General features: G+C 38.7%; 3 protein-coding genes across 3 annotated transcripts in view; all 3 read left to right on the top strand.

Annotated features, from left to right (window-relative positions):
* Positions 1-8,605, top strand: part of LOC131783080 (uncharacterized) — a 20,781-nt gene extending 12,176 nt beyond the window's left edge. The window contains exons 11-19 of the mRNA XM_066165457.1: positions 515-541; positions 939-1,128; positions 1,462-1,644; positions 1,771-1,849; positions 2,108-2,232; positions 2,785-2,937; positions 6,313-6,481; positions 7,081-7,271; positions 7,776-8,605. Coding sequence (XP_066021554.1) covers positions 515-541; positions 939-1,128; positions 1,462-1,644; positions 1,771-1,849; positions 2,108-2,232; positions 2,785-2,937; positions 6,313-6,481; positions 7,081-7,271; positions 7,776-7,961 — 1,303 coding nt within the window. The 3' untranslated portion in view covers positions 7,962-8,605. The remainder of the gene's footprint in view (positions 1-514; positions 542-938; positions 1,129-1,461; positions 1,645-1,770; positions 1,850-2,107; positions 2,233-2,784; positions 2,938-6,312; positions 6,482-7,080; positions 7,272-7,775) is intronic.
* Positions 1-27,269, top strand: part of LOC131781921 (uncharacterized) — a 74,033-nt gene that overhangs the window by 44,997 nt on the left and 1,767 nt on the right. The window lies entirely within an intron of this gene.
* On the top strand, positions 13,796-26,831 carry LOC136283303 (uncharacterized). Its single transcript, XM_066171883.1, has 18 exons — positions 13,796-13,958; positions 15,007-15,063; positions 15,405-15,461; positions 15,733-15,851; positions 16,250-16,444; positions 18,369-18,579; positions 19,084-19,394; positions 20,517-20,745; positions 20,968-20,991; positions 21,170-21,509; positions 21,903-22,256; positions 22,890-22,916; positions 23,678-23,867; positions 24,201-24,362; positions 24,486-24,564; positions 24,844-24,968; positions 25,480-25,632; positions 26,595-26,831. Exons 1-18 carry the CDS (start codon positions 13,796-13,798, stop codon positions 26,829-26,831), a joined length of 3,033 nt encoding a protein of 1,010 aa, XP_066027980.1.

Below are 27,269 nucleotides of genomic sequence, written 5' to 3'. Positions count from 1 at the left end.
TTTTCTTTTAAGTTAGAAAACAGTGGGTAAAAGCTAAGCAAGTGAGATTTAGTTTTGTGGGTGGGAAGCCTAACAGGAGAGTAAAACTACTTCGATCAGAATGTCAAAAGTTGCAGGAAAGGCCAATTTTTACAGTCTTTATGAATATTCAAGGAAGAGATCTCAATGAATAAGGTACTATGTAGCAGCACAACTACTCAAAGGGTTTGACATCGAATTACGATAGCTTGATACCCAGTGATCATCGCTAGGTCAGTCATAGTCACAAATTGTGGGGTCAGTGACTTGCAACACACTGACTTTTAAGAGGCGAGGGTGCTTCTGGATGTACCCATATGTTTCGGAATGTTTTTCACCATTTCTCCGGAACTACCCAACCGACTTGAATAAAATTCGTAGGGATGAGGGATGATGTAAATGTGACAGTTAGCTAATGTGGGATAATTTCCGTTGGTTAAACGGTAAACCATGGCAACGGTTTCTTTAATCCATTCATTTTTCCTATCATTTTAAGGGCATGCAGTGCTTCCGGGATAATTTGGTGAGTGAAATTGTTGTTATTGTTTTTTACACTAATTTTTAACTTTTACTCTTATGTTTGAAATTTACCATATTACACGAAATATTTGCTAAACTTGAAGTTCCCGCTTTCAATATATGCCGCGATTATTTTAAAACTCATCATTTCAAGTTTCTTTTTCTCTAGTGGTATCCCTCAGGTTTAGGGATATTTTGGATAGCAACACATAAATGTGTTGATGTTTGACTTAATGAAGCTGACCAGGAATCTTGAAGCAAATTTTTTGAATCAATGATCCATGTAGGAGCAGTGACACGATGGCTTCCAGGATACAGACGTTTAAAAACATGTATGAGGGTCATCTCATTTTCTAAAATACAATGGTTTTTCGCTCTAACTCGTTGCTTATGTTCTTCAGTTGGTGGAACATGACGACTTACCTTGTCTGGTCTTTACTGGGAGTAGCTGACCTGAATTGGTTGAACTCCGTCGACAATCCTTCCGTTTCTCTTATTCATGTGCTGTACAGCTTCTTCTTAATCATGGCAGTTATTCTTCTCGTGAATATGATGATTGCCTTGCTCTCCAATACCTATCAGCAGGTTCAGGTACTAAACGGTCTCTCAGCCTTCGCTGATGTATATTAATTCTGTCCATAAGCCGGAGTTAAGAAAATATGAGAAGTTCTCGACACTAAACTCAGAAGAACTTTCTTGGCGTAAGATATTAAATACATTTTTCGCAAAGTTCATAAGATTCTATGATCATTTATAAATGTATTTTTGGCTGACTAACGCTTAAGACGAAAATGATGGTGAATATTGTCCCTTGGGTATAATATGTCAAAAATATTCTTTTGCTATAGGAGTGTAGCCTGTTGTCTTTATTAACTAGTACTTCCTTAGAAGGTGTTACGTCCCTCACTATTCCTCCGTTATTAGGATAATGCACTGCAGGAGTGGTCTTTCAAGAGAGCCATTGTTGTAAGGACTTACAGCACCTATCATCCAATACCAGTGCCTTTCAACCTTTTGTCTGTCCCCCTGATAGTACTCTGGAACCTATGTCGGAAGTGTTCGTGTAGAGCACGGTGCGACACTCCTGCTTTGCTCGAGGGCGGACGGGTAAGCTGGTAACACCTTGCCAATTAGTTTTGTGTGTTTCAACAAGCTGCAGTTGTTTAAAGTTATCATTCACGTCTGCTCAATGATTATACTTCACTTTCGATGTGGCCTTCTTTGATTCGACAGAGAGCGGCTCTGGATAAAGTGGTGAAGAAACTAGAAGAGATGTACTTCGAGAAATACGGTTATAAATTTCCCCTCACAGGTGGGTTATATGCTAGATTGGTAGATAGCCCCAGATATCTATGATATGTTCATAAAAAAGAATATTGTACAAAGACATTTTGTTCTACTAAATCTTGCTTTGTTATTATCAAATTAACATTTCTAAAGAACTTTAAACCATTCAGGTAAAAATAATTCCAGTGATGATAGTCTATTCATAACGAGGCGTATTGTGAATATTTTGCTAACACGATTTAAAAAGGGCCAATTTAATACTTCTTTCCTCGCTTTGTTTTAGAGGGGAAAAAGATGGATCACTTGGTGCATGAAAATGAGGGAGGTCGAAAATTGGCCAATCAGATAGTTCGGCAAGTATTCCGACTGCGTGGAAACAAGGAGGAGAAACTTGCGTTTGGCCAAAGAGTGAGTGTTTTTCAGGCCCACATTCACATGTTAATTAAACAAGAAATTTCCCTGCCGTATACTATGGATTCTGCTACATCACGATACACCTTTTTTTTTAACCTTTTTAATTTACATTTTTTACCTTTTCTCTCGAACAAAAATTTAAATGTACGATTGAGAAAATCTTTCAAGAAACGTTGTGCTGTAGTTTCTATGTTCCCTTATAAAAAAACCGAACTTGTTTTGTAGTGACATAGAAAAGCTTATCTCAAATGCTGCTCCGGGAAGTACAAAAAAGTCAACAAAATTCGCTCTCCGACGCGCGATACGAAAATTAATGGGAGGGTTATAGTTTGAATAAAACCCCTTCTAGCTTGCTGGTATGTCGGCTGACAATGTCCCTGGTTGAGAGATTGTCTTTAAGTTTTCAAATTTCTCCTTAAAGCTTTGGCTCTTGGCCAAATATTCATTTTTGGACAATGTCTCAGCCGCAGACATTTTCAGGTGACACACCAGCTGCCTGAAGGGGTCCCTCGTGTTACTGAAGTTTTGTTCGATTGTCATTTAAAGGCGTGGTATGATTCGCCGGGAATTGCTGTCGATGGCTGTCTCTTAACTTACATGGGACCTAAATTCTGCAGCATATGCGAAAGTGGAAATCATAAGGCCTATCACAGTGCCATGTTCAAGTCTCCCTTTACACCAGAGACACCAAGATTTGAGGTGTGCTTTTGATTTATAGAGAATTATTTGCGAACAACAAATTTAATTCATATACTTCCTGCTTGATGATAGATTCTATGAAGATGCAACATAATTACATCGCCTTTTTACCCTCTTCCCTTAAATAACCTCCCTCTTGTAGGTGCTGGTATTCTTTTCTATTTTGTAGCACTACAGACACTCATCTTTTTACAAATGAACTTAACGGTGCCTCCATAATAGAAAGACCAGACCGGTTCATAAAAAAACTCTTTATGTTCCTCTTGTGGTATCCTATTTTCACCTTTGCTTTCATGGTAACGTGTCAACATCGATCTCGTTTAGGCACTTAACCCTGTAACTCCTAAGAGCGACTGACTTGTAGTTTCTCCTGACATTATCATCCCTGTGTTGAACATTAGGGTCACAAGAATAAAGTAAATCATCGTCAACCGAAAAAGCTCTTCATTGTTTAACTATAATTCTTCCTTGTTAGCACAAATGTAGGAAACTCAGCCGAAGCCATGGCGTGCGGACATGATATCAGTAGCTCCGTTGCCGAATGATGTTATTTAGTTATTACTCACTCCTTACTGTTCCATTATAAACAACTGAAGTGTTTTTTCGTAACTCTACCTTTCATTGTAATCTAATTTGCCAATGGGAAGAAAGAGAAGGAGTTAGTTCAAAGCCAGAAAACCCAGTACAACTAGTACAAAGCGAACAAGATCAGGCTGCCATTACTGAAGACGATGAGTATGTCACCCTGGGAACTGTTCGGGAATCAGTTAGAGGCTCAAGAGTCAATGATGAAGACTCTGTTCGACTCGATTTTGCAGTCGTTCACCACAAGAATTACTGAGGTTGAAAAATCAGTTCAGTCCATCAATACTAGCCTACAATTCACTCAAAAGGACGTCGATAACCTGAAGCCTTTTGAAGAAAAACTTGATACCTCCAATAAAAAAAATTGATCAGTTAAAATCTACCTTATCGACACAATCGCTTTCATAAGAGGATATGGAAAACGAAAGCCGTTGAAACAAAATCAGAGTCAATGGAATCCCAGAGTCTTCGCACGAAACGTGGGAAGAGTCTGAGGAGAAAGTGAAAGTTGCCATTAAAAACAAGATTGGCATTGACATCGACATCGAGAGAGCGTACAGGGTCGAACGCAATAACTTCAATTAGTAGTCCTTTGACTCATATCTTTGATTTATCGGTAAGTTCTGGAGTTGTTCCAGCAAAGCTAAAGATTCCTCGTGTCGTACCATTGTTTAAAATTGGCAATGAGTCATTATTCTCAAATTACAGACCTATCTCTGTTCTACCTCTTTCTATAAAATTTTGGAAAAACTTGTCTACAATCGAAATATTGATTATATGGGTAAATGTAAGATACTAACCGATAATCAATTCGGTTTTCGTAAACAGCATTCGACTGAATATACCTCAGTAGCTCTTTTGTATCACAAAATTTCTTCTGCTATTGATAATAATGAGAAAACAGGGGGTTTATTTATTGATTTTTCTAAGGCCTTTGACACGGTTAACCATCAAATTTTTCTTGATAAGCTTCTTCACTATGGTTTTCGCGGTGTTGCATTTAACTGGCTTGAAGACTATCTAAACAATAAACAACATTTTTTTTTTCAGTTCAATGGATTTAATTCATCCAATTCAAATATCAAATGTGGTGCTCCTCCGGGCTCCATTCTTGGTCCTCTGCTCTTTCTAATTTACATCAATGATATCTGTGATGTCTCAACGGTTTTAGACTTCATTCTTTCTGCTAATGATACAATCATCTTTTTCTCCCATAAAAATTTGAATTTTATCGAGAAAACCTTGAATGAAGAACTGCTTAACCTAACGGACTGTTGCCGAGCCAATAAACTTTCAATAAATGTTATTGAATCAAATTTCATGGTTTTCAATTCAAGAAAGAAAAGGGAAATCTTAATATTGAACTAAAGATTAAACACTGTACTATACTAGGTGTTACTCTTGACGAAAATTTGTCATGGAAACCGCACATTGCCTATATCGTTAGGAAGTTTAAAAATCCATCGGTATAGTCTATATAGTTAGTCTCTGCCTACCTACTTCAACTTTATGCACCCTGTACTATAGTGTTGTTTATCCCTACTTACTTTATTGCTTTATGGTATGGGACTCCACTTATCCATCCACCTTAAAACGTATTGCTCTACTCCAGATAAAGGTGGTACGATTCATATCAAGAAGTACTTTTAACGCTCATACTGAACCTATATTTAGGCAGTTGAAAATACAATATGTATCGATTTTAAATAGGAAAGATCATGTTTTTGTTCAAGATAGGCCGTCTTCCTGATGCTCTTAAAAGATTATTTCATTTTCGAGCAGCAATCATTGCTATTACACCAGACAATGCACCTCTTTTACATACCCTATTGCAGAACAAATATCAAACAGTTTGCGTTATGTTTCCAAGGACGTAAATTTTTCAATTCCCTGAATATATAAATCCAAAATGTTGACACACTTTCCCTGTTTAAGTCTAAATTGCCAACATTACTCCTAAGTTGACTCCCTTCTTATTCTTATTTATTGATTTATTTATCAGTTTATTTATTTATTTTTATTTTTTGTCTTACTTTTCTCACGCTGCTTAAGTATATGTTTGTGTGAGTGCCTGCTGTTGTTGTCATTTTATGTGTGTGAGTTCTTTCCTTTTTAACCTAAAATATTTTTATACCTAAATCACGCCATAAAACCGATACCTCACTTTTGTAAAATATGAGGAGCCTGCAGCTCGCTTAAGCCTCTTTCTTTCCCTACGGGTTTCCTCGCCGTATGTTAAATATTCAGCTATATCATAATAATATATATGAAATTCCTTTTTGATTTCTACTGATGTATCATAATTACAAATTGGCAAAAAAAAAAATGTACGGAGAACAGCATGTTGAATATTCATAATGATGTTAGAGTGTGAAAGGTTAAATTCATCTCCTTGTTCTCTTTCGTTGAGGTGCATTTCAGGGCCAAGTTATACGGCCTTTGATGGCCACCTTTGAATAATGTAAAGGTTTTTATTAATATTATTATTGCTATTATTATTTATATTAATGCTATTATAAATTTTATAATTATCATCATTATTGCAGTTGTTATTATAGCTGCTTTTGTTGTTTATATGATCATTATTTCGGATGTTGATTGTTTATATTATTGCTAACATCGTCTTTATCATCGTTGTTATTTTGCTTTGGTCTAAGAAACTAGTACTCCCTCGCGCTCATTTGCGAAAAACCCATTTGCAGCCTGAAACAAAAATTAAAAGCGTGGGACTTGGGCTTGAGGCAACCGTAACAACAGTCTCAAAAACAAAAGTCCGACATTGTTTTGTAGGTACTTATTCAGGAGACTGGGGAGAGGCGTATTGTGGCTCTGGGTGCTGTGCCTCAGTCGTACGACTGTCACAGAATGCCTGGCTGGGATATAGGAGCAGTCGGTTACCACATAGACGATGGTAAAATATTTGAAACTGGCTGCCGTGAGGAGGGAAGAGAAGTCGAAGGTATGGGTTACTGTGACGATAGGTGTACGATATCTGCCACAAGGATCTCTTGGCGCTCGGGAACGTGGTCAATGCCTTGCCGTCCTTTTGAGGGCGACCTTGCGACAATAGGTTTCTGTTTCAGTAGAATCCCTCGCAATGATTATTCTGACGTGCAAGAGATAAATGAGGAATGTATTGTAGTTGTGTGCCCAACATAGAATGTTGAACGAAGTTACTGTAAAATCCATGTGCCTGGAGTGTGAAACTAAAAAAGATCCCTGAATCCTTTGATCGTGGGGGGGCTGGAACCCTCCTCTGCTTGCCGATGGAATGCTTTATAGAGAACACATTAAAGGCCAAAGAAAAACGAGATTCATATCAACAAATGCATAACATTGCATGAATCATTTTTATCGTTAACATTCCTTATATAAATAGAATAAGAGAGATCAAGCTTTGTGTTCGGATGAACGAAGAAGTAGGTCATTGATCAAGATCGAGCAACAAAGAAAAAAAGTCCAATTTCACATCCTGGTGTTACACGGTTGGTTGCCTCAAGTTTGGTTTATTTTGCTATATTTTTGCCATGTACTTTATGTTTTCTGTTGATAACTTAGGATCCATGGCTTACCGCGGCGATCTCATCGCTTGTGAAGTTGATTTTAGTGGAAACCTCGAGGGCAAAGTCTCTGTGTTATTCTCCTTGAACGGTAGAGAAGTAGCGCGTTCTTCATTGGAGTATACAGAGGGAAATGAACTATTTCCCTTCGTTTCATTGGGATCTGAAGGCATTACAGTGCTCACCAAGGTATGTTCGAAAGAAGGAGGGGGGAGCGGGGAGGGGGGAGGGGAGGGTAATGGGCTAGAAATTGAATCTGTAAATGGTTTGGTTTCATCATAGTTAGTAGTCTCCTCTACTAACTATGGTTTCATCGGTGATCCGCTAACATATCACGCCTCGGCACACTCCTCCAGTTACAATCAAGGGATTGGTCATGAGACCAAATTAGAAGCATGTGGCGAAGAAGAACTTTGTTGTATCCAGTGTTGAAAAGACCACTAAAATTTTGTTCAAGTTTGAGTAATTTAAATGTTTGCGAACATTTACAAACTATCCATCCTTTTTACCAAAAGGCTATGCCCTGATTGCTCTTAAGGTAAGAACAGGCAAAAAGCGCGTCGATCTCTGCAGCATATCTTTATTCCACAATTGTGAAAATTAAAGTCTATAGTTGACAACTTTTGATCATCGCTGTCTTAAAATTGTATTTTTCATTTTAAATTGGAGGCGTTTGACTTTTGCACGTTTTAGATGTGCCATCCCGACAGAGACCATTTTAGTAGAATAACAAATGAAGACCTTCAGAAGGAAATTGGAGATCTGCGACGTGATTTTCAGGATCAACTTGACAAGCAAGGGAGGATGTTAAAGTTAGCACTGCGTTTGAAGGAAGTAAAGGACAGAGGAAAACAAAGAAGATTTTCATCTCCTCAGTAGTTGTTCGAGAACATTTATTCAGCTTAGGCGCAATCTAAATTTGTGTGAATCCCTGTACCTTTCTTAAAATCCTTCTAGTCTCGAATGAAGATAGCAGCAGAAGAGATTTTTTTATCTAATACTAGACTAATATTTTTATCGAATGTAAGCGCGGTCACAAAGGGCGAGTCACACGCAAGGAGAGAAATTTACATCTGTGCAACTGATGCATATGTGATCCCGGTGAACAAAATGATCCTCAAGTATGCACTGCAATGAACCCGGGACATTTCGAATTGATCGGCGCATAAGATCATATAGGGGGTATTTACGTAGACTATAGTTGGCGAGGTCCGTTATACCAGTCGAAGAAAAAATCAGCCGCAGAACTCTGGGAGTGAGGAGCAGCGCGCTGACATCTTAATTATTATTTTTTTCTCATTGTTTTCTATTTTATCCCCGTAACAGACTTCGGTGTATCTGTCACAGTCTGATACGTGTCAATTAGAAAACGAAAGGAAAAAGGAAGAGCGCATGTACACTTTTGAATAAATTGTATTGATGCTGTAAGGAGAAATTATCTCTTGGTCATCCATGGGAATTAAAGGTTCCACATTGGTTTTCTCTCTTACCTGATATTTCTTGGAATAAATGGGCTTAAATAGGTTTTTTTTCGTGGAGAAGCATTGGTCTTCATAATTTGCAATAGTAAACCTTGTAGAACGTGTTAAACTCGTCAATCTTTGTCTTTTTGTCTAGGTTTAGCCTGAAGCTAAAGTCTGACGTAAGTTGCCTAAAAAATTGTATTGCATAGTACCTCTTTGATGGCGTACAAACTCCCTTGAAAATAAAAGTCTTGACTGACTAGGATATTTTTGAAGAAAGGGTTGTTTGAAGAGTATGATTGACAACTCATTTTCGCAGGTGAAACTAAAGATGCTGGTAAATTAGGAATGAGTTGTTAAACAACAGGGAAATGCAAACCCATGCAATTTTATTGAAAAGACTTTCAATAATGTCATGTGTACGTTATATCAAGCAACAATAATGACTAGTGAGTTTCAAATTTCCAAAAGACATAAATAGTTTTGTAAGCAATTATAAATATCTAATTTGAAGAGATACTCTTTCGCTAAGTCTGACTCAGCAACATTTAGTTAGCTTTTATGAATATTTTAATATGGAAGGTAGCCAGAAAGTAAAAATAGTTTGGACTGGCCGTTGTTGTTCATATTTTTTCTTGGCAAATGGTGAAAAGAATTAGGAGCAAATTGCGACAATTACTCTCTTCGTTTTGTAGCAGCATATATAAAATAGCTTAGATTGGTTCTCACCTATGATCTATTGGAGGGCAGAAGCGTAGAAGACCTATGAGCAGATTATTAGCAAGATCATCTGGGAGCCCTTCCGTTTACCCTGGAAGATGATAACGGGTTCATAGTCCCCCACATTGCAAGTTTACCCCCTCCCCGACAAGTTCGCTCCCAAATGCTTTTTAAAAATCCTTTGTTCTTGGCAAAAAATATTCTTCGTGATCAGGCATGTTGTGTAAGACTCGGAGGAAAGACCCCACGTTATCTTACAACACTGGAGATTTCACTACCTGCAATGGATCACAATCTTCCGCGTATGCTAAGGAAATGTTGAAAACAGAAAGATGCCGATTCCTCTTCTATGCGAAGAAACCTCCCAAAATTCAACAATTTACCCACGTGCAGCGTCACTGAGAAAAAATAAGACCAATATTCCAAAAATATCTTATTAGCTCTTATTTAATTTTGCCCTGTTCTCACCGCGCCTTCTTTCACAAATTTCAGCCCAATTCAAATCAAATATTCATATCATGAAAATCTTGCTGGTCCGACGAAGAAATGTCCATTTTGATAACTGTGTTATGACAGCTGTACTGACTACTTGTGCGCACTAGCGAAAAAATGTGATTAACTTGGCTATTTTCTAAGACTACGGCTTCCTGGGGAATAAATATTTTTTCAACCTAGAAAATAACAAAAAGGAAAAGAGCTGCATTAAGACTATATATTCGTTGATGAAAATAGTCAGAGCACAATACCAACGGAAATACTGACGGAATTCGAAAACTTCTATTCTAGACTTTACAAGGAAAATTCACTTACTTTTGGTGATTCTATGAATAACTTTCTTAATGGAGCGGACAATGATAAACAGTGTTTATCTGAAAAACTTAATCGAGTTGAATCGTTCATGCAAAACAAAACACCAGGAAATGATGGTCCCTTTTCCGGGACTTCTTTTTAGCTTTTTTCCGATAATTGAAAGTGAAATTTCGGAACAAGCGAGCCGGCAAGTAGTAACAGAAGAACCAAAGAAAGGTTTGTAAACATGCCAGGCGCTGTTATTTACGTTATTAAATCCTCAAAGGAAAAACAAAATAGACATTCCGAGTTTTAAAGATTTTCACGTTCAGTTAGATTGCAAGCTTACGTACGGTAATGAAAATCAAACACAGCCAACACTCGTATAGTATATAAAGTTCAGACTTCAAAAACAAAACAGAACAAAACAGAAATGATGAAAAATATAACCAAACTGGCATAACTGTTAAAATTCATACTAATCATGACGGTGTCTGAGCAAATATGATCATGCTGAAGTCCATCGCGGCTCACTTATCATGGCGATCTCCGGTCATCACAGTAAAGCAAGCCTCAGAAACTACATCGGCCGCCCTTCGAGTGAAAAAATAAGAGCTCGCTCTAATATCCTTTCCGATGTGTTGAGTGGAAAGTCACTTCAGTCACTGCAGCCGAGTTTTGCGGCGCTGTCATCCCGCGAGCGATCTTCATGTTCCGGTGAATTCGGCTGTCGTTCATTTAAAAAACACTCGCCTTGAACAGTTTGTTTTCTACCTTGTCATGTGAAAAAAACCCGCGTGTTTTTATGAGCCATAATTCGGCTGAAGTTCACTGAACATTTCACTTCAAGATTCTGAATTAAAAACCTCAGGCAAAAGCGTTTAATTCGACCTGCCGAATTATTTTTGTTTGTAAACTATCGCAGATTGTGAACTTTGATGGTTTTTGAACTTTGATGGTTTGACACTTTTGACAGCTTTTGTCTTGTACAGCCAATCAGATTATTTGAACCATTCTAACCGGGATTCTGATTGGCTTATTGTAGCGTGCTTTATGAGAGTATAGAGCATGCTGACGACACTGTTGTTTGAAAGTAATGCTCGGGGAATTTAATGGATTCTTTATTATAAAACAAATAGAGAAGCCTTGGCTGTGCTCTGTTCTGTTATAAAGCACTTAGGAAGCGGCTAGAGCACTCGAGAAGTGGGGAAAAACACTCGACTACGTCTCGTGTTTCTACCTACATTTCTTTCGTGCTCTAGCCGCTTCCTAAGTGCTTTATAACAGAACAGAGCACAGTCAAGGCTTCTCTATTTGTTAAATGAATAACCGTTTTCAATACAAATTATCTTTTGTACAGAGCGTAGGGTTCGTCAAAGTGATCCTCTCGCACCTTTGTTTTTTATCTTGGGCCTGAAAATTCTCGCTTGTGAAATTAGACAAGATAACAATATAGAGGGAATAAGAATTTACCTGCATTCGCTGATGATATGACCTGTTTTTCAAATATGTGTGTGCTATTATGTACGTTTAGAGGCATGTTTAAGATTTTCCGGTGAACAATGTGAAAAAAAATCCCTGAAGCAGCGGTGAAAGGATACTTATCTCTAGCGTGTGAATAATTCACTTCCGAAATGAGGCTTGCTGCAAATCAACCAATCACCGTCAACCAATGACCTGCTACGTATGTGCGTTAATTTTGTAGTCACTCATTGTAAACAGGTTGCGGAAGGAAAACTAGAAGCCAATCGATACTTCGTTTTTGTAGAACTCTATTCCAGCACATAATCCACAGGGACTTTCAGCCGGCTTGCGCAAGTAGATAATGGCCGACCCTGGGAATTGTAAGAAGTAAGTTATGACTGTCAACATTTTGATTGAATTATAACGTCACAACGAGTTCTCATTTGCGGCTAACGTGATGTCTTGAACTTAGGAGAGATTGTTAGTTGTGTGGGACATCACAGATTAAATGGGTCTCCCGTCCAGAATTGATTCGACTTAGTTCTGTTCTGTTATCTTACATTTAGACTTGAGGCGTTGAATTGCGGAAAACTTTCTGCAAATGCAACAAACACACGAAAAAATTAGTAAATTTTCCCACAACTTTCACTGAGATTGACTTGTAAATGAATAACCGAATAAGAAAGAAAACTTTGTTGAGGTCTTATATTCTTTCAAAATTAATCCTCATAAAGAAATCCTGGTCTTTGTTCTAATAGCGTTGTGTCTTTCGGTCCTGATTTGGCGAAGGTGGTTCTAAACATGCTTGAGCAAGATTTCCGCTTTGCCCTTTCTCATTATGCACACTTTTCTTTGATAAGAAACAAGAAACAATATCGAAGCAGTTGGTTTCCTGTGGGACTACGGTTCTGTTTGCGGTTTTTGAGTCGTTCCTTTTATCACGTCCTCTTGAGTGGCTCACAAATTAAATTCTGTGAGTATGTCATTTTAACAAAGCGATGACGTTTTCATACCTCTCACAACATCAATGATGGCTGTTTTTAAAGAGTATATGACACGAAAATTTTTTCCCCGGATTTTGGCAGTTCAATATGTGTGATGAGCTGTAAGACAGTTAAAAAATTAAGAATTTTTTTCTCTGACCGCTTTTCTTCATACAAAACTTGTTCGATTTCTAAATAAAACTGTCTCAGGTGACTGGGGACGAGAAACAAGGTTATGACGTCACCTTGTTTGATCGCTTGATCATTGAACAAAGTAATTTGTAGAGGTAATCGCATGATTTCGAGTGCAATTTGGGTCCAATTTGGAATAAATAAGCACGAGTAAATTTTTCAAAGACGAACAAAATTGCACGAGCCCGTAGGGCTCGTGCAATTTGTGGTCTTTGAAAAAATTAACAAGTGCTTCTTTATTCCAAATTGCACGAGAAAAATCATGTGATTACGTGTTAATAATACACATACATTCCCCGTGGGCAACCACTTAATACAGGTTCGACTGTACACTACACTACAGCATTAGTTATATTTGCTGGTGCGAAACAGTCTGATGGTCATATCTTTTACCGAAACTTAGATAACTTTGGTGAGAATATTTTTAATATTCATTACTAGACTTCGCGTGGCGCGCCAACATTCTTGTTTTCGCTGATTTCTTCGGACTCGCGCAACAGACTTCGCCGAAAAGGAGGGCTTGCTCGCCGTCTACTTAGAAATTGAAAACTTTTTCAAATTTTTCTTGGTTTATCATATAGCAAGAAATCATAGTCTCTTGCATAAAGATATTCCGGATAAAATATTAGGATTTCTTCAGTTTCGAAAACATAAAATCCTCACCGAATCATGCTGACATTTTTGTACATTTTTAAACACAGTGATATTTTTCTCAGGCTCGTAGTTATGTGCATTCAGATGTGTTTGGAAGTTTCATTTTTTGTTGTTCCATAGAGCCTGGTTTTCACTAGCGACGCAAGCATAAGCGCAAGCACAAATAAAGCATAAACGCTCCTATTTCACCGTGAAAACGGCCTCATATAAGCATAAAGACAAGCGCTTGCACAAGCATAAGAATTATAATTTTTCTCTTTTCTTGTACTAGTGCTTGTGCTTGTCGACGTTCGTTTTCACTTGGTAAATTTAATTTTTGCGTGCGTTTGTGCTCACGCTTGTGCTTGTGTCGCTAATGAAAACCAGGCTTTACGCTATTGGTAACTGGAATACCTGAGTACTGATTCCATGGGGTAAATTGTGCTTTAGATCTGATGCACCAGAGGTAATGGAGCTGTCAGTAACTTCTGAGAAACTAGAGGTAGCAGTTGACGAGGAGCTTGTGCCTGCCGCGGTTGCAAAGGGGCCATCACCAGAACTTGATATCGAGGCTTCCGTAGTAACATGCTTTGATCTGGATCAGGTCGAGGGGAAAATTCCTGCTAGTTTTGGTATGTTTGATCACAGAGATTATTACAGGGATTCATGATAACGTGCCTTGATTCATCATCGATCTACCTGTTAAAGAATTTTGTGGATACAGTCAGTTTGGTTTGTCTTGAATGTGACAGACATTACCTAAACGATTGGGTTGGGCTAGTAATGAGGATAATCACCGAAAAAAAGAAAAAGGCTCGAGAAGTTCACTCAGTATGCAATCGACACCCTTGTAGAGCTTAGGTTAACACCATATTCAGCATATTGCATTGTGGATCTGTACTAGGCTTGGTTTTTGTGCTCAATGCACGCATTTTGGCTTCCTATTGTCAATGTGTTGGACTGAGGACTAGGAAAAGCCTTGAACACCGTTTTTTTTTTTTTTGATTGGAAAAAAATTGAATTACATCATATCGAGTCTTCACGGTACTCGTTTCCTATGCCTTGCGTTTCTAATTAACTGATTGAATTAGATTCTTTGTTCGAGTTAAAGCTCATCGGGAAGATAATTTGCCATCTTGTCGTCCAGGAGTACGGTGACCAATGATTTCATTCTCGTTTTCATTTCCGTAGAGGAATAGTTTCCTTCTGCAAGCAACAACTGCATAGAATTATGTGATGAACTCAGTTTACCCGGCGGCTGTTAATGGCTGTTGCCAATGATCTATAAGAGTGCAGATGCGTGGTTTATCTCAAATAGGCTGTTTTACCTCCGCATCAGCAAATATAGTGCACAGTTTGACAACTGTTGCGATTATTTTTCGGACTAAGCTTATTGGTAGCGATGTTGACATCGTCTGTGTCCCTCTCCGGATGATAAGAAAAACTAATCAAAATGCGTGTACAACTAAGCGTATTCCTACTTCTAGATAAACAAGCGTGTCAAAATCTGGTTAAAAAAAGAAAAAAATAAATATCACCGACATAGTCATGCGCCTTTACTTTATGTGTTGCCTTTTTTTCGATCTGCCACATTTTGACGTCACTTGTGATTTACTTTTGTCTGAAAAAACACATAGCAAAATTTGATATAAATTTCCTTTCTATCATCTATCCGTCTAGAACCAGAGGACGAGCATGGGGGTATTGATCCTTCTATTCAACAACTGCAACGTGAAAGTAAGTGAAAGAGGGCATCAAGAAAGACAAACACAAGACGTAAATGCATTCATTTCAACATGCGGTCAACGTACATTCATTTCGTTTATTCAAAGTTTTTTTCTTATCCGAAGACTGTTCAACACATGAGAAACGAGGGCCACATTGAGAGGGTGGTGGAATTCAAACTTACTTCTTTTTCGGGGGTTGTTTAATTGAAAATGTCCATACTTGCATGTGTCTGATCATTTTACAGAAACAGAGGGGGATCTGGATGATGTTCTGCGTAAGGGTGATTTCGATGCGATTAATCAAACGTGGCAAAATTTGATATAAATTTCCTTTCTATCACCTATTTATAGAACCAGAGGACGAGCATGGGGGTACTGATGCTTCTAATCAACAATCTCAACATGAAGGTAAGTGAAAGAGGGCGTCAAGGGAGACACAAACTCAAGACGCAAATAAACAGACTCTTAAAACATTGGTGTAATTGTCTTACTGAGTCAACATGCATTCATTTCGTTTATTCAAAGTTTATTCCTTCCCCGAAGACTGTTCATCACACGAGGAACGAGGGCTACATTGAGAGGGTGGTGGAATTCAAACTTACTTCTTTTTCGGGGGTTGTTTAATTGAAAAATGTCCATACTTGTGAATCATTCTTGCATGTGTCTGATCATTTTACAGAAACAGAGGGGGATCTGGATGCTGTTCTGCGTAAGGGTGATTTCGATGCGATTGATCAAACAGTGACTCCAAAAACCCTGGCAAGGTGTAAAACTAATTCCTTACTCAAATCTTTCCAGGTTGGTCTTGTAATTTTATATTTACCAATTTTACCGGTATACTTTACTTAAGGCTGTTTCGCCAGACTAGGTGAAAAATGTAATCCTTATTCACTGTGGTTTTGTTTCACCACTCCATATGATTGGCTCGTCATTCGCATACCACTCTCTCAACTGATTAATTTATGTAGTGTGTACTTGTATCTTTATCACCCTTGAAGTATCACTGGCTCGTAGTTATATCTTGTTTTTGTTCTTACTGGTCATCGAGGTCTCTGTGTGCTAATTAACGACAGAAAATTAAAAAAACTCTCCTATCATGTGCAACAACTGGAGGCTAACAAGAGATCAGATACAATATCATTGATTTTTACAAGCCATTTGATAAAGAAGATAACTTCATTTCTTTTTAAACTTAGGTCAACAAAGCACTGCGAGATTTAGCACATGGTGCAAACCCGGAGAAAGACGATATAGAACAGCTAGAAAAATCTATAGGCGAGTTCGCAGAAGCCTTGATAGATCCTCTTAAAGCCGACGCCGATACCAGAAATACATTTCAAAGTTGTTTTGATGATGTGGTGGACAATGCAATTGACACGAAGCAGAAGAAGGTACTACATAAGTGATAAAAAAGGTTTCTAATGAATAGTTTCTGATATCCTTCACCCCTAAAGTCGATTTTAGAGGGAATGCTGTCGCCCATCTGATCACATAGGTTCCCTTACCTTTACGTGCAGTGTAAGTAAGGAAAGAAGAAAGACACTTAACATTATTATATACCTAGACTTTCAGTCAAAAAAACGAGCACGAGGATCGATTCTATATTGAAAAGGTCATAGACAGGCCTGCACAGACTCCCTGTGTGGTTTTACGTTTGCGACGCAAAAGCCTTTAATTAAAGCTTCGCTCTGACGAGTATGTCTTTGAGCGATTTACCTCTTTTGTATGATATAATCGGAGGCGTTTTGTAAATTGTTTTCAGCAGTGGCTGATTTTGGATGAGGTTCCATTCTTGCATCAGTATTTGTTTTAAATTTGTGTAGTGTATTTTTTCTACGCTTTTTGCGTTTATTATTCTTGGATAGCCTTTTTGCTGCAGTGGGTTTGGCGTCTGATTTTTCAGAGATGACACTGTTGTACTTTTCAACATGTTTATTATCACTCTGAAAGCGTGTACATATAAGATCTTTCAGCTCTGAAAGCTGATTTTCTATTTTGTCTATCCTGTCGGCATCAGTATTTACAGTGTTCCTCAAGGGCGAACGTGATCTTTCACGTGTATTTACATTGTATTGTGATCGAGACTTGGCAATATTAGCCTTTTCAAGTTTGTTCTTGTGACTAACAAGTCTACGCTGATGGAAGCGCACTAGGGCGCTAACGTATTGTTCTTCGGCGTGACTTTTAATAGCGCTTATTTCCTGTCGAAAGGTTTCGTCAGGCGTGAAGTTTGCCTTCGCCTTGTATTGAAGCGACTTAGGGCAAGTCTTTTGTTGTAAGTGTCTCTCCAGTTTTAAAATGGGGGTTTCAGTTTTTTGCTTCTTGAACTGGATAGCGCTGATGGTGTCTTCATGTTTCCTCTTCCTTGGCTGCCGCGTGGATCGGCTATTCCTCGGAAGGTTTTCTTTTTGACGGCTTTCTTTTTGAAGGCGTAGACCTTCGTTGCTGCGTTGTTTGGCTAATTCGGCTTTATGCCTTGGCTCGAGTTGTGATGCTGGAGGGCTATCCTCTTGGTCCGATTCTAGGTTCGGATCAGTGTACGTTAATTCCATCTCCTCGTCCAGATTTGGACGGTAGTCTGGCGTTTTTGGTGGCCGCAATGGTGTTTCAAAAGCTGACATCTTTTTTCAGGTAAAACTGAAAGTGAAGTATATCGTCTAGCAGGACCGGCGGTTTCGATTCTTAAAGAATCTCTTCAGCTGCTTTGTTAAGTCAGGCTGTGTTAATCAGGGGCAGGCAGAGAAATTCTCAATTCTAATCCCGCCAAAAAGGGTGGAAAACCATCCTTTTATACTTGGGTTACCTGTGGTTAGGATCAACGGTGTTCCGTTTTCATTGGTTCTCTCTGGAAAGAGAGTAACCAATCATGTGTTGGTATTTTCGATCCGCGCTTTTTCAAAGCTCAGAGGTGTGTTTCTTTGTGAGGCTTTTTTTCGCATTATACGCCGCAAAGGCGTTTTAATGTCGCTTTTTTGTATTTTATCTATCTTTGTGCTGTATTTAGAACCAACTTGTTGTTCTGGGTCTGTAATAAAAGTGCTATGTGCCGCAAATGATGCGGTTTTGTACTTGGAATATTGTACAATTGTTGTAGATCACAGATGACGTAAAAATGTGGTAAGAACAAAATGGTGGCACATGATGCGTGGTCGGGTGTGTCACTGATATGTCGCTAGAATTGTTTTGAATTTAATGAAGCCAAACTTTGTTCATGCTGACGTCCCCTCTGAGATTCTCCTCTGATAAGTAATAAGCATGAACCAATTCAAATTCAACTTATTGTGTAAAACAATTTATCCACGAATTTTTTCGCAGTTCATCTTTCACCCAGTGGTGTATAACTTGCTTAACTCCAGATGGTACCGCTCCTTTTTTCACGTAAGAAAAGAATCATGGCGGACACCTAAACGCTGGGGATACTTTTTTCTCAACCTCTGGACGGTGTTTGACATCTTCTTTTTTCCCTTTCTCTTTGCCATTTTCTTCGTCGTGCATTTGGTAAAACGGGTCTTGAGGAGGAAAAGAGGTTTGTAATATCGTTTTGTTAGCATTCGTTAAAGTATTTGACATGGTACAGTAGATGGTAACGCGTTTTTAGTAAGCTCTCAGGTATTCCAAAGGTTTGGGCCTGGAGGGGGTGAGGGGTGGGGCGCGGAAGGTGATGGCTTTTCTGTAGTTTATTTCTAACTCTAGCAAACTGAGTCCTCTCAATTGAAAAAATGCAGAAGTCCTTAGTAAGGCTATGCGCGAAGCGCGGGTCACGCATTTTTCTTCCCTGGCACGTGAAACGCGCACCATGCTTGCCTCGTGCTTGCAAAAAAACTAAGCCTGTTTTGCAGGCTACATCGTTCAAGGAGCGTTTACAGGCCTGGTATTTGTTCCCACCTGATCATAATAGTCTTAAGAATGGTTGAGATTGCTAAGTCTTGAGATTAGATACAAGAGAGTTGTTGTGGTGCATGGTATCAGTTGTTGCATGTTCCTTTTTTTTGATCAGTGGTTTAATCCGCTTTCCTTGATCGTTTTTCAGAAACTAAAATATGTTTTGTTTTGACGCTGGGCAAAGATACCTCAGAAGAAGAATTTAATCTGGTTAAAGGGACGATAAACTACATTGTTCGTGAATATGGCTGCCACTCTGCCAAATACTGTGTTGTTTTACATAAAGACCACGAAAGAATCGGTAACATCAACTTTGAAGAGAGGTGCACTACTGAGGCTGCACTTCGAGAGAGGATTAACGCGTTAGAGCTGCCAAGCTCTGCCAGTTCACTCGTTGAAGATCTTGTAGCCACCCAAAGAGTTTTCACGGACCAAACACTTGGGAAGGAGGCCAAAAAGGTGAGGTATACGTGCGCGCAACCGTTTTCCGGAGCGCTGTCAAGTTTTGCCTCTTAACTTGTTTCCATGGGCTCATTTTGCAGTCATGGGCTGGTTATCAGACCTTGGTAAGTTATTCCTACCAATTCATATTCAATGTTGATTTAATTTGACGACTGCGCGCTACAGTTGATTTATGTTTAAATCATAAACACAAATCATGTTTTAGTTAGTGTCATGGCTCATGGGCCGGCCTCTTGCATTTGCCTTCTTGCTGAAGAACTCAGGCTTTCCCCTCTCGCTTCAAGCTTTTAAACTCGCTGTTACGCCGAATAATCAAGCTTTCATTCTCTTTCTCTGTCAGATATCAGCAAGAGAAAAACATGTCCCACTATTTTCCTTAGGTATCAGTAAATAGCAATAACCTTTACAAGATTGCTATTGGCTCGTAATCTTCCCGTCTTTCTTGAGAACTATTGCGTAAAACTCCTCGGAAATTTTGTTCAGGACCTCTGGTACGTCTATTTTGAGAAATTTGTCTTTTAAGTCCCAAAACTTCCAGACTTTTAGCCGGGTGTTTGTGCTTTTTGAGGTATCTTTGTTGTGAGTATTCTCCTGTAAACTCTGAACTAAAACGTGGTTACTTTCCAATAACCTGTCCGCCATTTTGTTCTGCTGTGCTTTCGCGACTTTCTTGACAATCGATTTAATTTCAACTTTCTGCAATCCATTTCACTTTTTGCATTCAGTTTCAACTCTCTGCACAGTTTGGGTTAATTGACGCCTTCTCAGCCAATTAGCATGCTGAAATTTTTGTATTACATGTACATAACAGTTACAGTTATTAGTTGTGTAAACAGATTAATTAAACGGCGAAATAAACAAAACCATCAATAACTTATGCAATAGACCCAGTAGTTAAGATACTTACAAGCACATCAGCAATATTCACTGCGAATCCAATCTTTATCGTTGAAAGTGTTTGTTTTTTCACTGAAAAAAATTCAAGCATCTCTTTCATAAGAAGGCTGGTGTAGTTTCAAGATTGGTAAGTTTGGGCTCATATTTGATAAAACTTGTAAATTTGGTTTTGAGAACCAAAGGGATAAATATCACCTTTTTTTAATTTTATGTTTACATTAGGTGGTCGTGCTCTTTCTTAATTACTCGTTACACGAGGTTATGGCTGACACCGAAAGACCACCGCCCTTAGTAGAGGAGATACAGGGTATGCAAGTTAACATCTTTCCCGTCGGTATCGGGGAGAACGCCAAATTATCAGAGTTAAATAAGATGGCAAGTAAAGGTAGTACAGCACGCCACTTTGGAGAATACGAGTCACCCGAGACGTTGGGGACAGCTGTCATACAAGGTAACCTGGGGAGGTTTAAAATTATGATTTTAAAAAACCCTTCTTAGAACGATTATTCTCCCATTTGGTTTGGGAAAAAATAAGAAAGTATTGCATGCAGTTGTTACAGTTCGAATTGAGGAAGGTTTTAAACGGTGCTATATTCAAAAAAGCTTTAACTTTTCTCCCCACTGCTCGGAGGTGTAACTGGCTTTATAATTGATATGTTTTACTTTCTTACAGGTATCGAGGGAAAGAACATCTATGGTGAGGACGGGCTATTTTTGTTAGCTAGATTTCCAAAGACCGTTAAACTTTTTTTTTCTGATGATTTTTGCTAAAACGTCAGTGCTTTCAGAGTTTTCTTTTGATGGTCTCCATTCTATGCTAGCGTCTCAATCATTGTCCTACCGAGTACAACTATGATTACTATGATGCCTTCCAGAGAAATACAAGGATTACTTTACGACTCCTTATTTCATCTTTTTCCGCGACACGCTGAGCTATCTCACCCTCCTTGGTCTTCACTTCGCCATTTGCCTGTTCCCTTCATCTGTTGCCTTCAGTCGACTAGAATGGGCCGTTTTAGTTTTCTTCTTGGGACGCGTTGTAATGGAGGTGGATCAGTTTATTAGTGTTAAGGAGGCTGGAATGAAAGCACAAAAGCTCTGGAGGAGGAATAGGGGTGGCTCCAGCTACCAAGTACGTTCACATGAGGGTCACCAAGAGACAAATGAGGCAGAACAAGACAATATCCTGCGAAAGAAGCTTAGTAATTATTTCAGGTATTTCAGATTTTTTTTGTCCGTTTTCTAGTGACAATAGTAGATTCTCATTCATATGGGAGTATGATCAGCTAGGAAGGATGGGGAAAAAGAGTTTACAGCTTGAAGAAGGTAACAAAATGAGCCACTGTTCTCAGCTTAGGTGCACTGGCCATTTTTTGAGGGCTACACCATCAATCATGAGGTGACATTGTTCACTGCCTTTGTTCATCGATAGAAACCGGTGTTTATTGTTTTAGTACATCAGTAGTTAGCTCATACCCATTGTAACAACAAATAGTGGTACATGCAAGAACTGATTATCTTGCTTCATAATTGTGCAAGGTCTAGCTGTTCACGGATTACATTAAATATATAATGGTCTTCTAGTACTGATATCTACTACTTTTTTAGTGACCGTTGGAATGTGCTTGACTTCATCATTCTTGTTTTCTACCTGATTACCTTCATACTACGCATAATTACATGGAGGAACTCCACGGACGTGTCAGACAACAGACTCTTGGCTGTGTCAGAGTATTTCTATGGATTTATCGCCATGTTTCTCACACTGAGAGCCTTTGGTCAAGTCATAGAGGGCGTGCGGGGAGTGGGTGCAATACAAATCGCTTTGTTCTTTGTTATCTGGGATGTAATGGCGATATTTTGGCAGTTTTTGGCAATTATTCTGGCATTTTCTCTGGCTATGACCAAGATATATGTTGCTGAGAAGGCCTCTACCTTAGGAAAAGATTCCGCGGAGGATTTGTGAGTACATGTTGCGATTTTTCTCAATCATCGAAACCGTGAACGACAGATTCTAAATTGTTGGGTCTCTTCATTTGTTACTCCTTTTAGTGATGGGGTGGAAGAGCTTTCCTTTAACGTTATGGAGGGAAACCTCATGTCTGTCTAGGCACCCACTGTAGGAAACAGTGGGCCATGGGAAGCCTAACAGGAGAGTAAAACTACTCAGATCAGAATATGAAACGTTGCATGAAAGACCAATTTTTTACAGTCTTTATGAATATTCACGCAGGAAATTTCAGAAACAGGCCTCAATAAATATGTCAGTGCGTAGCGCAACCACTACACAAAAGGTTTAAGATAAAATTATGATAGCCTGTAACCCATTAATTATAATCATCGCTGGGTCAGTCGAAGTCATAAATTGTGAGGTCAGTGAGTTGCTATACACTGACTTTTGGTGCTTCTGGAAGTACCAAAATTTATGGGTCCAGGAATTTTAGTTAACAATTTATCTGGAGCAACACAACCGTGTAAAATAAAATTCGGAGGGAGGAGGAATGGTGGTGATGTAACTTTGACAATTCATGTTGGTTAAACCGTAAACTGTGGCAACGGTTTCCTTAACCATTTATTTTCTTCTATCATTTTTAGGGCATGCAGTGATTCCGGGCTAATTTGGTAAGAGTAAAACTGTTGTGTTTTTTTTTCTACTCTAATTTTAACTTTGTACTCTGATGTCTGAAATATACCAGGTTACACGAAATTTTTGCTATACTTGAATTATTTAAAAAACTTTCAAGCGTGAAATTCTATACCTGAGGCGTCGGAAAAGTGAATTAAGGTCTCCCGAGAGGAAAAAAAGGGGAAAAAACCATACTGATGTGTTAAAATAAGTACTGTTGTTCAACCACGAGCTTTACCAGCTTCATCATTAAAATTTACAGGGAAGACGCTCATTCCTTTCATGGCAGCAGATTTACTAGAACAAGAAGCAGAGCTGCGAGTGAAGAAACCCTCTTTGCTCCCCATCCCTCTCGCGGCTTCCCTTCCAGTTAATTAACGCTACTTCGCCAACTAATTATAAACCTGTTGAAAGGCCAGCCCAGCTATTAGTTTACCTTCTTAAGAGGTACCTTACGGTTTCTCCTTCTGGAAAAATCCAGACTTTAGCGTTGCTATTTCTTTTGACTAGTGATATCCCTCAGGTTTAAGGTTATCTTGTAATATTTTAGATACCAACACGTAAATGTGTTGATGTTTGACTTAATGGAGCTGACCAGGAATCTTGAGAACAAATTTTGTAATCGATGATCCATGTATGAGCAGTGACACGATGGCCTCTAGGATACAGACGTTTACAAACATTTATTGCGGTCATGACGATCTCAATTTAAAAAATTGAATGGTTTTTGCTCTAACTCGTTGCTTATGTTCTTCAGTTGGTGGAACATAGCGACACACCTTGGTTGGTCTTTACTGGGTTTAGCTGACCTGGATAGGTTGAACTCCGTCGACAATCCTTCCGTTTCCCTTGTTCATGTGCTGTACAGCTTGTTCTTAATCCTGGCAGTTGTTCTTCTCGTGAACATGATGATTGCGTTGCTTTCCAATACCTATCAGCAGGTTCAGGTACTAAACAGTCTCTCTGCCTTCGCTGATGGATAGTAATTCTGTTCATAACCCAGAGTTAAGAAAATATGAGAAGTTCTCGACTGTAAACTTGGTGGAACTTTTTTTGGCGTAAGATACAAAATATATTTTCTGCAAAGTTCAAAAGATTCTATGATTATCTGTAATTGTACTTTTGGCCGACTGACGCTTTAGACGAAAATGATGGTGAATATTGCCCCGTGGGTATGATATATCAAAAATATTCTTCAGCTGAAGGTGTGTCGCCTGTTGTTTTTATTAACCGGTACTTCCTTAGAAGCTGTTAAGTCCCTCTCATTCCTCTATTATCAGGATAATTCACTGCAGGAGTGGTCTTTCAAGAGAGCCATTACTGTAAGGACTTACAGCGCCTATCACCCGATACCAGTGCCCTTCAACCTTTTGTCTGTCCCCCTGATAATACTCTGGAACCTATGTTGGCGCGACACTCCTGCTTCGCGCGAGGGCGGACGGGTAAGCTGCGGCCTTGCCAATTAGTTCTGTGAGTTTTAACAAGCTGCTGTTGTTTAAAGTTATCGTTCACGTCTGCTCCGTGATTTTACTTCACTTTCGATGTGGCCTTCTTTCATTCGACAGAGAGTAGCTCTGAATAAAGTGGTGAAGAAACTAGAAAGGATGTACTTCGGGAAATACGGTTATGAATTTCCCCTCACAGGTGAGTGATGTGCTAGATTGGTAGATAGCCCCAGAAATCTATGATACGGTCATAAAAAAGAATATGGCGCAAAGAGATGTTTTTCTACTAAACCTTGCTTTGCTATGATCAAAGCAATAGTTCTAAAGAAGTTTATAACATGACGGACAAGAAATAAAAAAATCACAAATGAAGAATTCCACTAATGATAATCTATTTATAACGAGGCGTATCGTAATGATTTTGCTGACTAGATTCAGAAGAGGCCAATTTAATATTTGGTTCCTCGCTTTGTTTTAGAGGGGAAAAAGATAGATCACTTGGTGCAAGAAAATGAGGGAGGACGAAAATTGGCCAATCAGATGGTTCGGCAAGTATTCCGACCGCGTGGAAACAAGGAGGAAAAACTTGCGTCTGGTCACAGAGTGAGTGTTTTTAAGCTCCACATTCACATGTTAATTAAACAGGTAGTTTCCCTACCATATACTATGGATCTTGCTCCATCAGGATACACCTTTTTAACCATTTTAATTTGCATTTTAACCTTTTCCCTCGCACAAAAATTTAAATGTACGATTGAGAAAATCTTTCAAGAAACGTTCTGCTGTAGTTTCCTTGTTCCCTTGAAAAAAAACCGAACTTGTTTTGTAGTGACATAGAAAAGCTGATCTCAAATGCTTCTCCGGGAAGTACAAAAAAGTCAACAAAATTTGCTCTCGACGCGCGATACGAAAATTAATGGGAGGGTTATAGCTTGAATAAAACCTCTTATAGCTTGCTGGCATGTCGGCTGACAATGTCCCTGGTTGAGAGATTGTTCTTGGCCAAATATTCATTTTTGGACAATGTCTCAGCTGCAGACATTTTCAGGTGACATACCAGCCGCCTGAAGGGGTCCCTCGTGTTACTGAAGTTTTGTTTGATTGTCATTTTAAGGCGTGGTATGATTCGCCGGGAATTGCTGTCGATGGCTGTCTCCTAACTTACATGGGACCTGATTCCTGCAAAATATGCAAAAGTGGAAATCGTAAGAACATTCACAGTGCCAAGTTCAAATCTCCCTTTGCACCAGAGACACCAAGATTCGAGGTGTGCTTTTGATTTATAGAAAATTATTTGCAAACAAAAAATTTAATACATATACTTCCTGCTTCATGATAGATTCTCTGAAGATGCAACATAATTATATTGTCTTTTTACCCTCTTCTCTTAAATAACCTCCCTCTTGTTGACGCTGGTATTCTTTTCTATTTTGTAGCACTACAGATACTAATGTTTTTAAGAATGAACTTAACGGTGCCTCCATAATAGAAAGACCAGACCGGTTCCTGAAAAACATCTTTATGTTCCTCTTGTGGTATCCTATTTTCACCTTTGCTTTCATGGTAACGTGTCAACATGGATCTCGTTTGGGCACCTAACCCTGTAACAACTAAGAGTGACTATGATGTAATTTTTCCTCACATTATCATCCCTGAGTCGAACATTAGGGTCACATGGATAAAGTAAATGATCACCAACCGAAAAAGCTCTTCATTGTTTAAATAATTCTTCCTTATCAGCACAATTATATAGAGAACAGCATGGAGAATATTCATAATGATGTTAGGGTATGAAAGGTTAAATTTATCTCCTTGCTCCACTTCGTTGAGGTGCATTTCAGGGTCAAGTTATAAGGCCTTAGATGGCCACCTTTGAATAGCGTGATGGTGCCTTCGTTCAGCCGAAATTCCTTTTTGGATTAATCGTTTATATTTATATTATTATTGTCGTTATTATTATTGCTTTGTAATCATCATCATTATTGCAGTTGTTATTATAGCTGCTTTTGTTGTTTATATGATCATTATTTCGGATGTTGGTTGTTTATATTATCACTAACATCGTCTTTATTATCGTTATTATTTTGCTTTGGTCAAAGAAACTAGTATTCCCTCGGTCTCATGAGCAAAAAAAAATCATTTGCATACTGAAACAAAAATTAAAAACATGGGACTTATGGCAACCGTAACAACAAAGTCTAAAAAAAAAAGTCCGTCATTGTTTTGCAGGTACTTATTCAGGAGACTGGAGAGAGACGTATTGCGGCACTGGGTGCTGTGCATGAGTCGTACGACTGTCACAAAATGCCTGGCTGGGATAGTGGAACAGTCGGTTACCACATAGACGATGGTAAAATATTTCAAACCGGCTTCCATGAGCTGAGAAGAGAAGTCGAAGGTATGGGTTACTCTGACGATAGGTGTACGATATCTGCCACAAGGATCTGTTGGCGCTTGGAAACATAATCAAAGTCTTACCGTCCTTCTGAGGGCGACCTTACGACAGTAGGTTTCTGTTTTTCAAAAGAAAAAGATTCAGAAATTTTCGTTTGTAAACGTTGTAGGGATCACTTTAAAATCGTTATAGTCTCCTCGAGATGATTATTCTGACGTGTGTGAGATAAATGGGAAATGTATTGTAGCTGTGTGACCAATGCCGCATTCACACCAAAGCTTAAACATGTTTAAAAGTTGTTTTGTTAAACACAGTTTAATTTTTTTTTTCTTTTTAGAAACTATTTAACCGAATATTTTTGACTTGAATGTAGCACATTGGAAATGCAAGTTAGCAAGTACTTGAATCCAATGGAAAATCAAGTTTTTCAGTGCTCTGTTTATAATTTTCATTCAATGAAAACCAGTTTAACAAAACATGTTTTGCTGGTGTGAATGGGGTACAAGATA

The sequence above is a fragment of the Pocillopora verrucosa genome, chromosome 1 (genome assembly GCF_036669915.1).
Source record: "Pocillopora verrucosa isolate sample1 chromosome 1, ASM3666991v2, whole genome shotgun sequence".
In the NCBI taxonomy this organism is placed as follows: Eukaryota; Metazoa; Cnidaria; class Anthozoa; order Scleractinia; family Pocilloporidae; genus Pocillopora; species Pocillopora verrucosa.
Note: the sequence above shows the minus strand (reverse complement) of the source record. Positions and strands in the feature narration are given on the sequence as shown.

Excerpts from the sequence above, each read along its gene's own strand:
- LOC136283303 (XM_066171883.1), top strand. The coding sequence starts at position 13,796 with ATGGAGCTGTCAGTAACTTCTGAGAAACTAGAGGTAGCAGTTGACGAG. Across the intron at positions 24,969-25,479 it reads AACTTGCGTCTGGTCACAGA|GCGTGGTATGATTCGCCGGG; the intron begins GTGAGTGTTTTT and ends TGTCATTTTAAG. Across the intron at positions 25,633-26,594 it reads CAGAGACACCAAGATTCGAG|GTACTTATTCAGGAGACTGG; the intron begins GTGTGCTTTTGA and ends ATTGTTTTGCAG.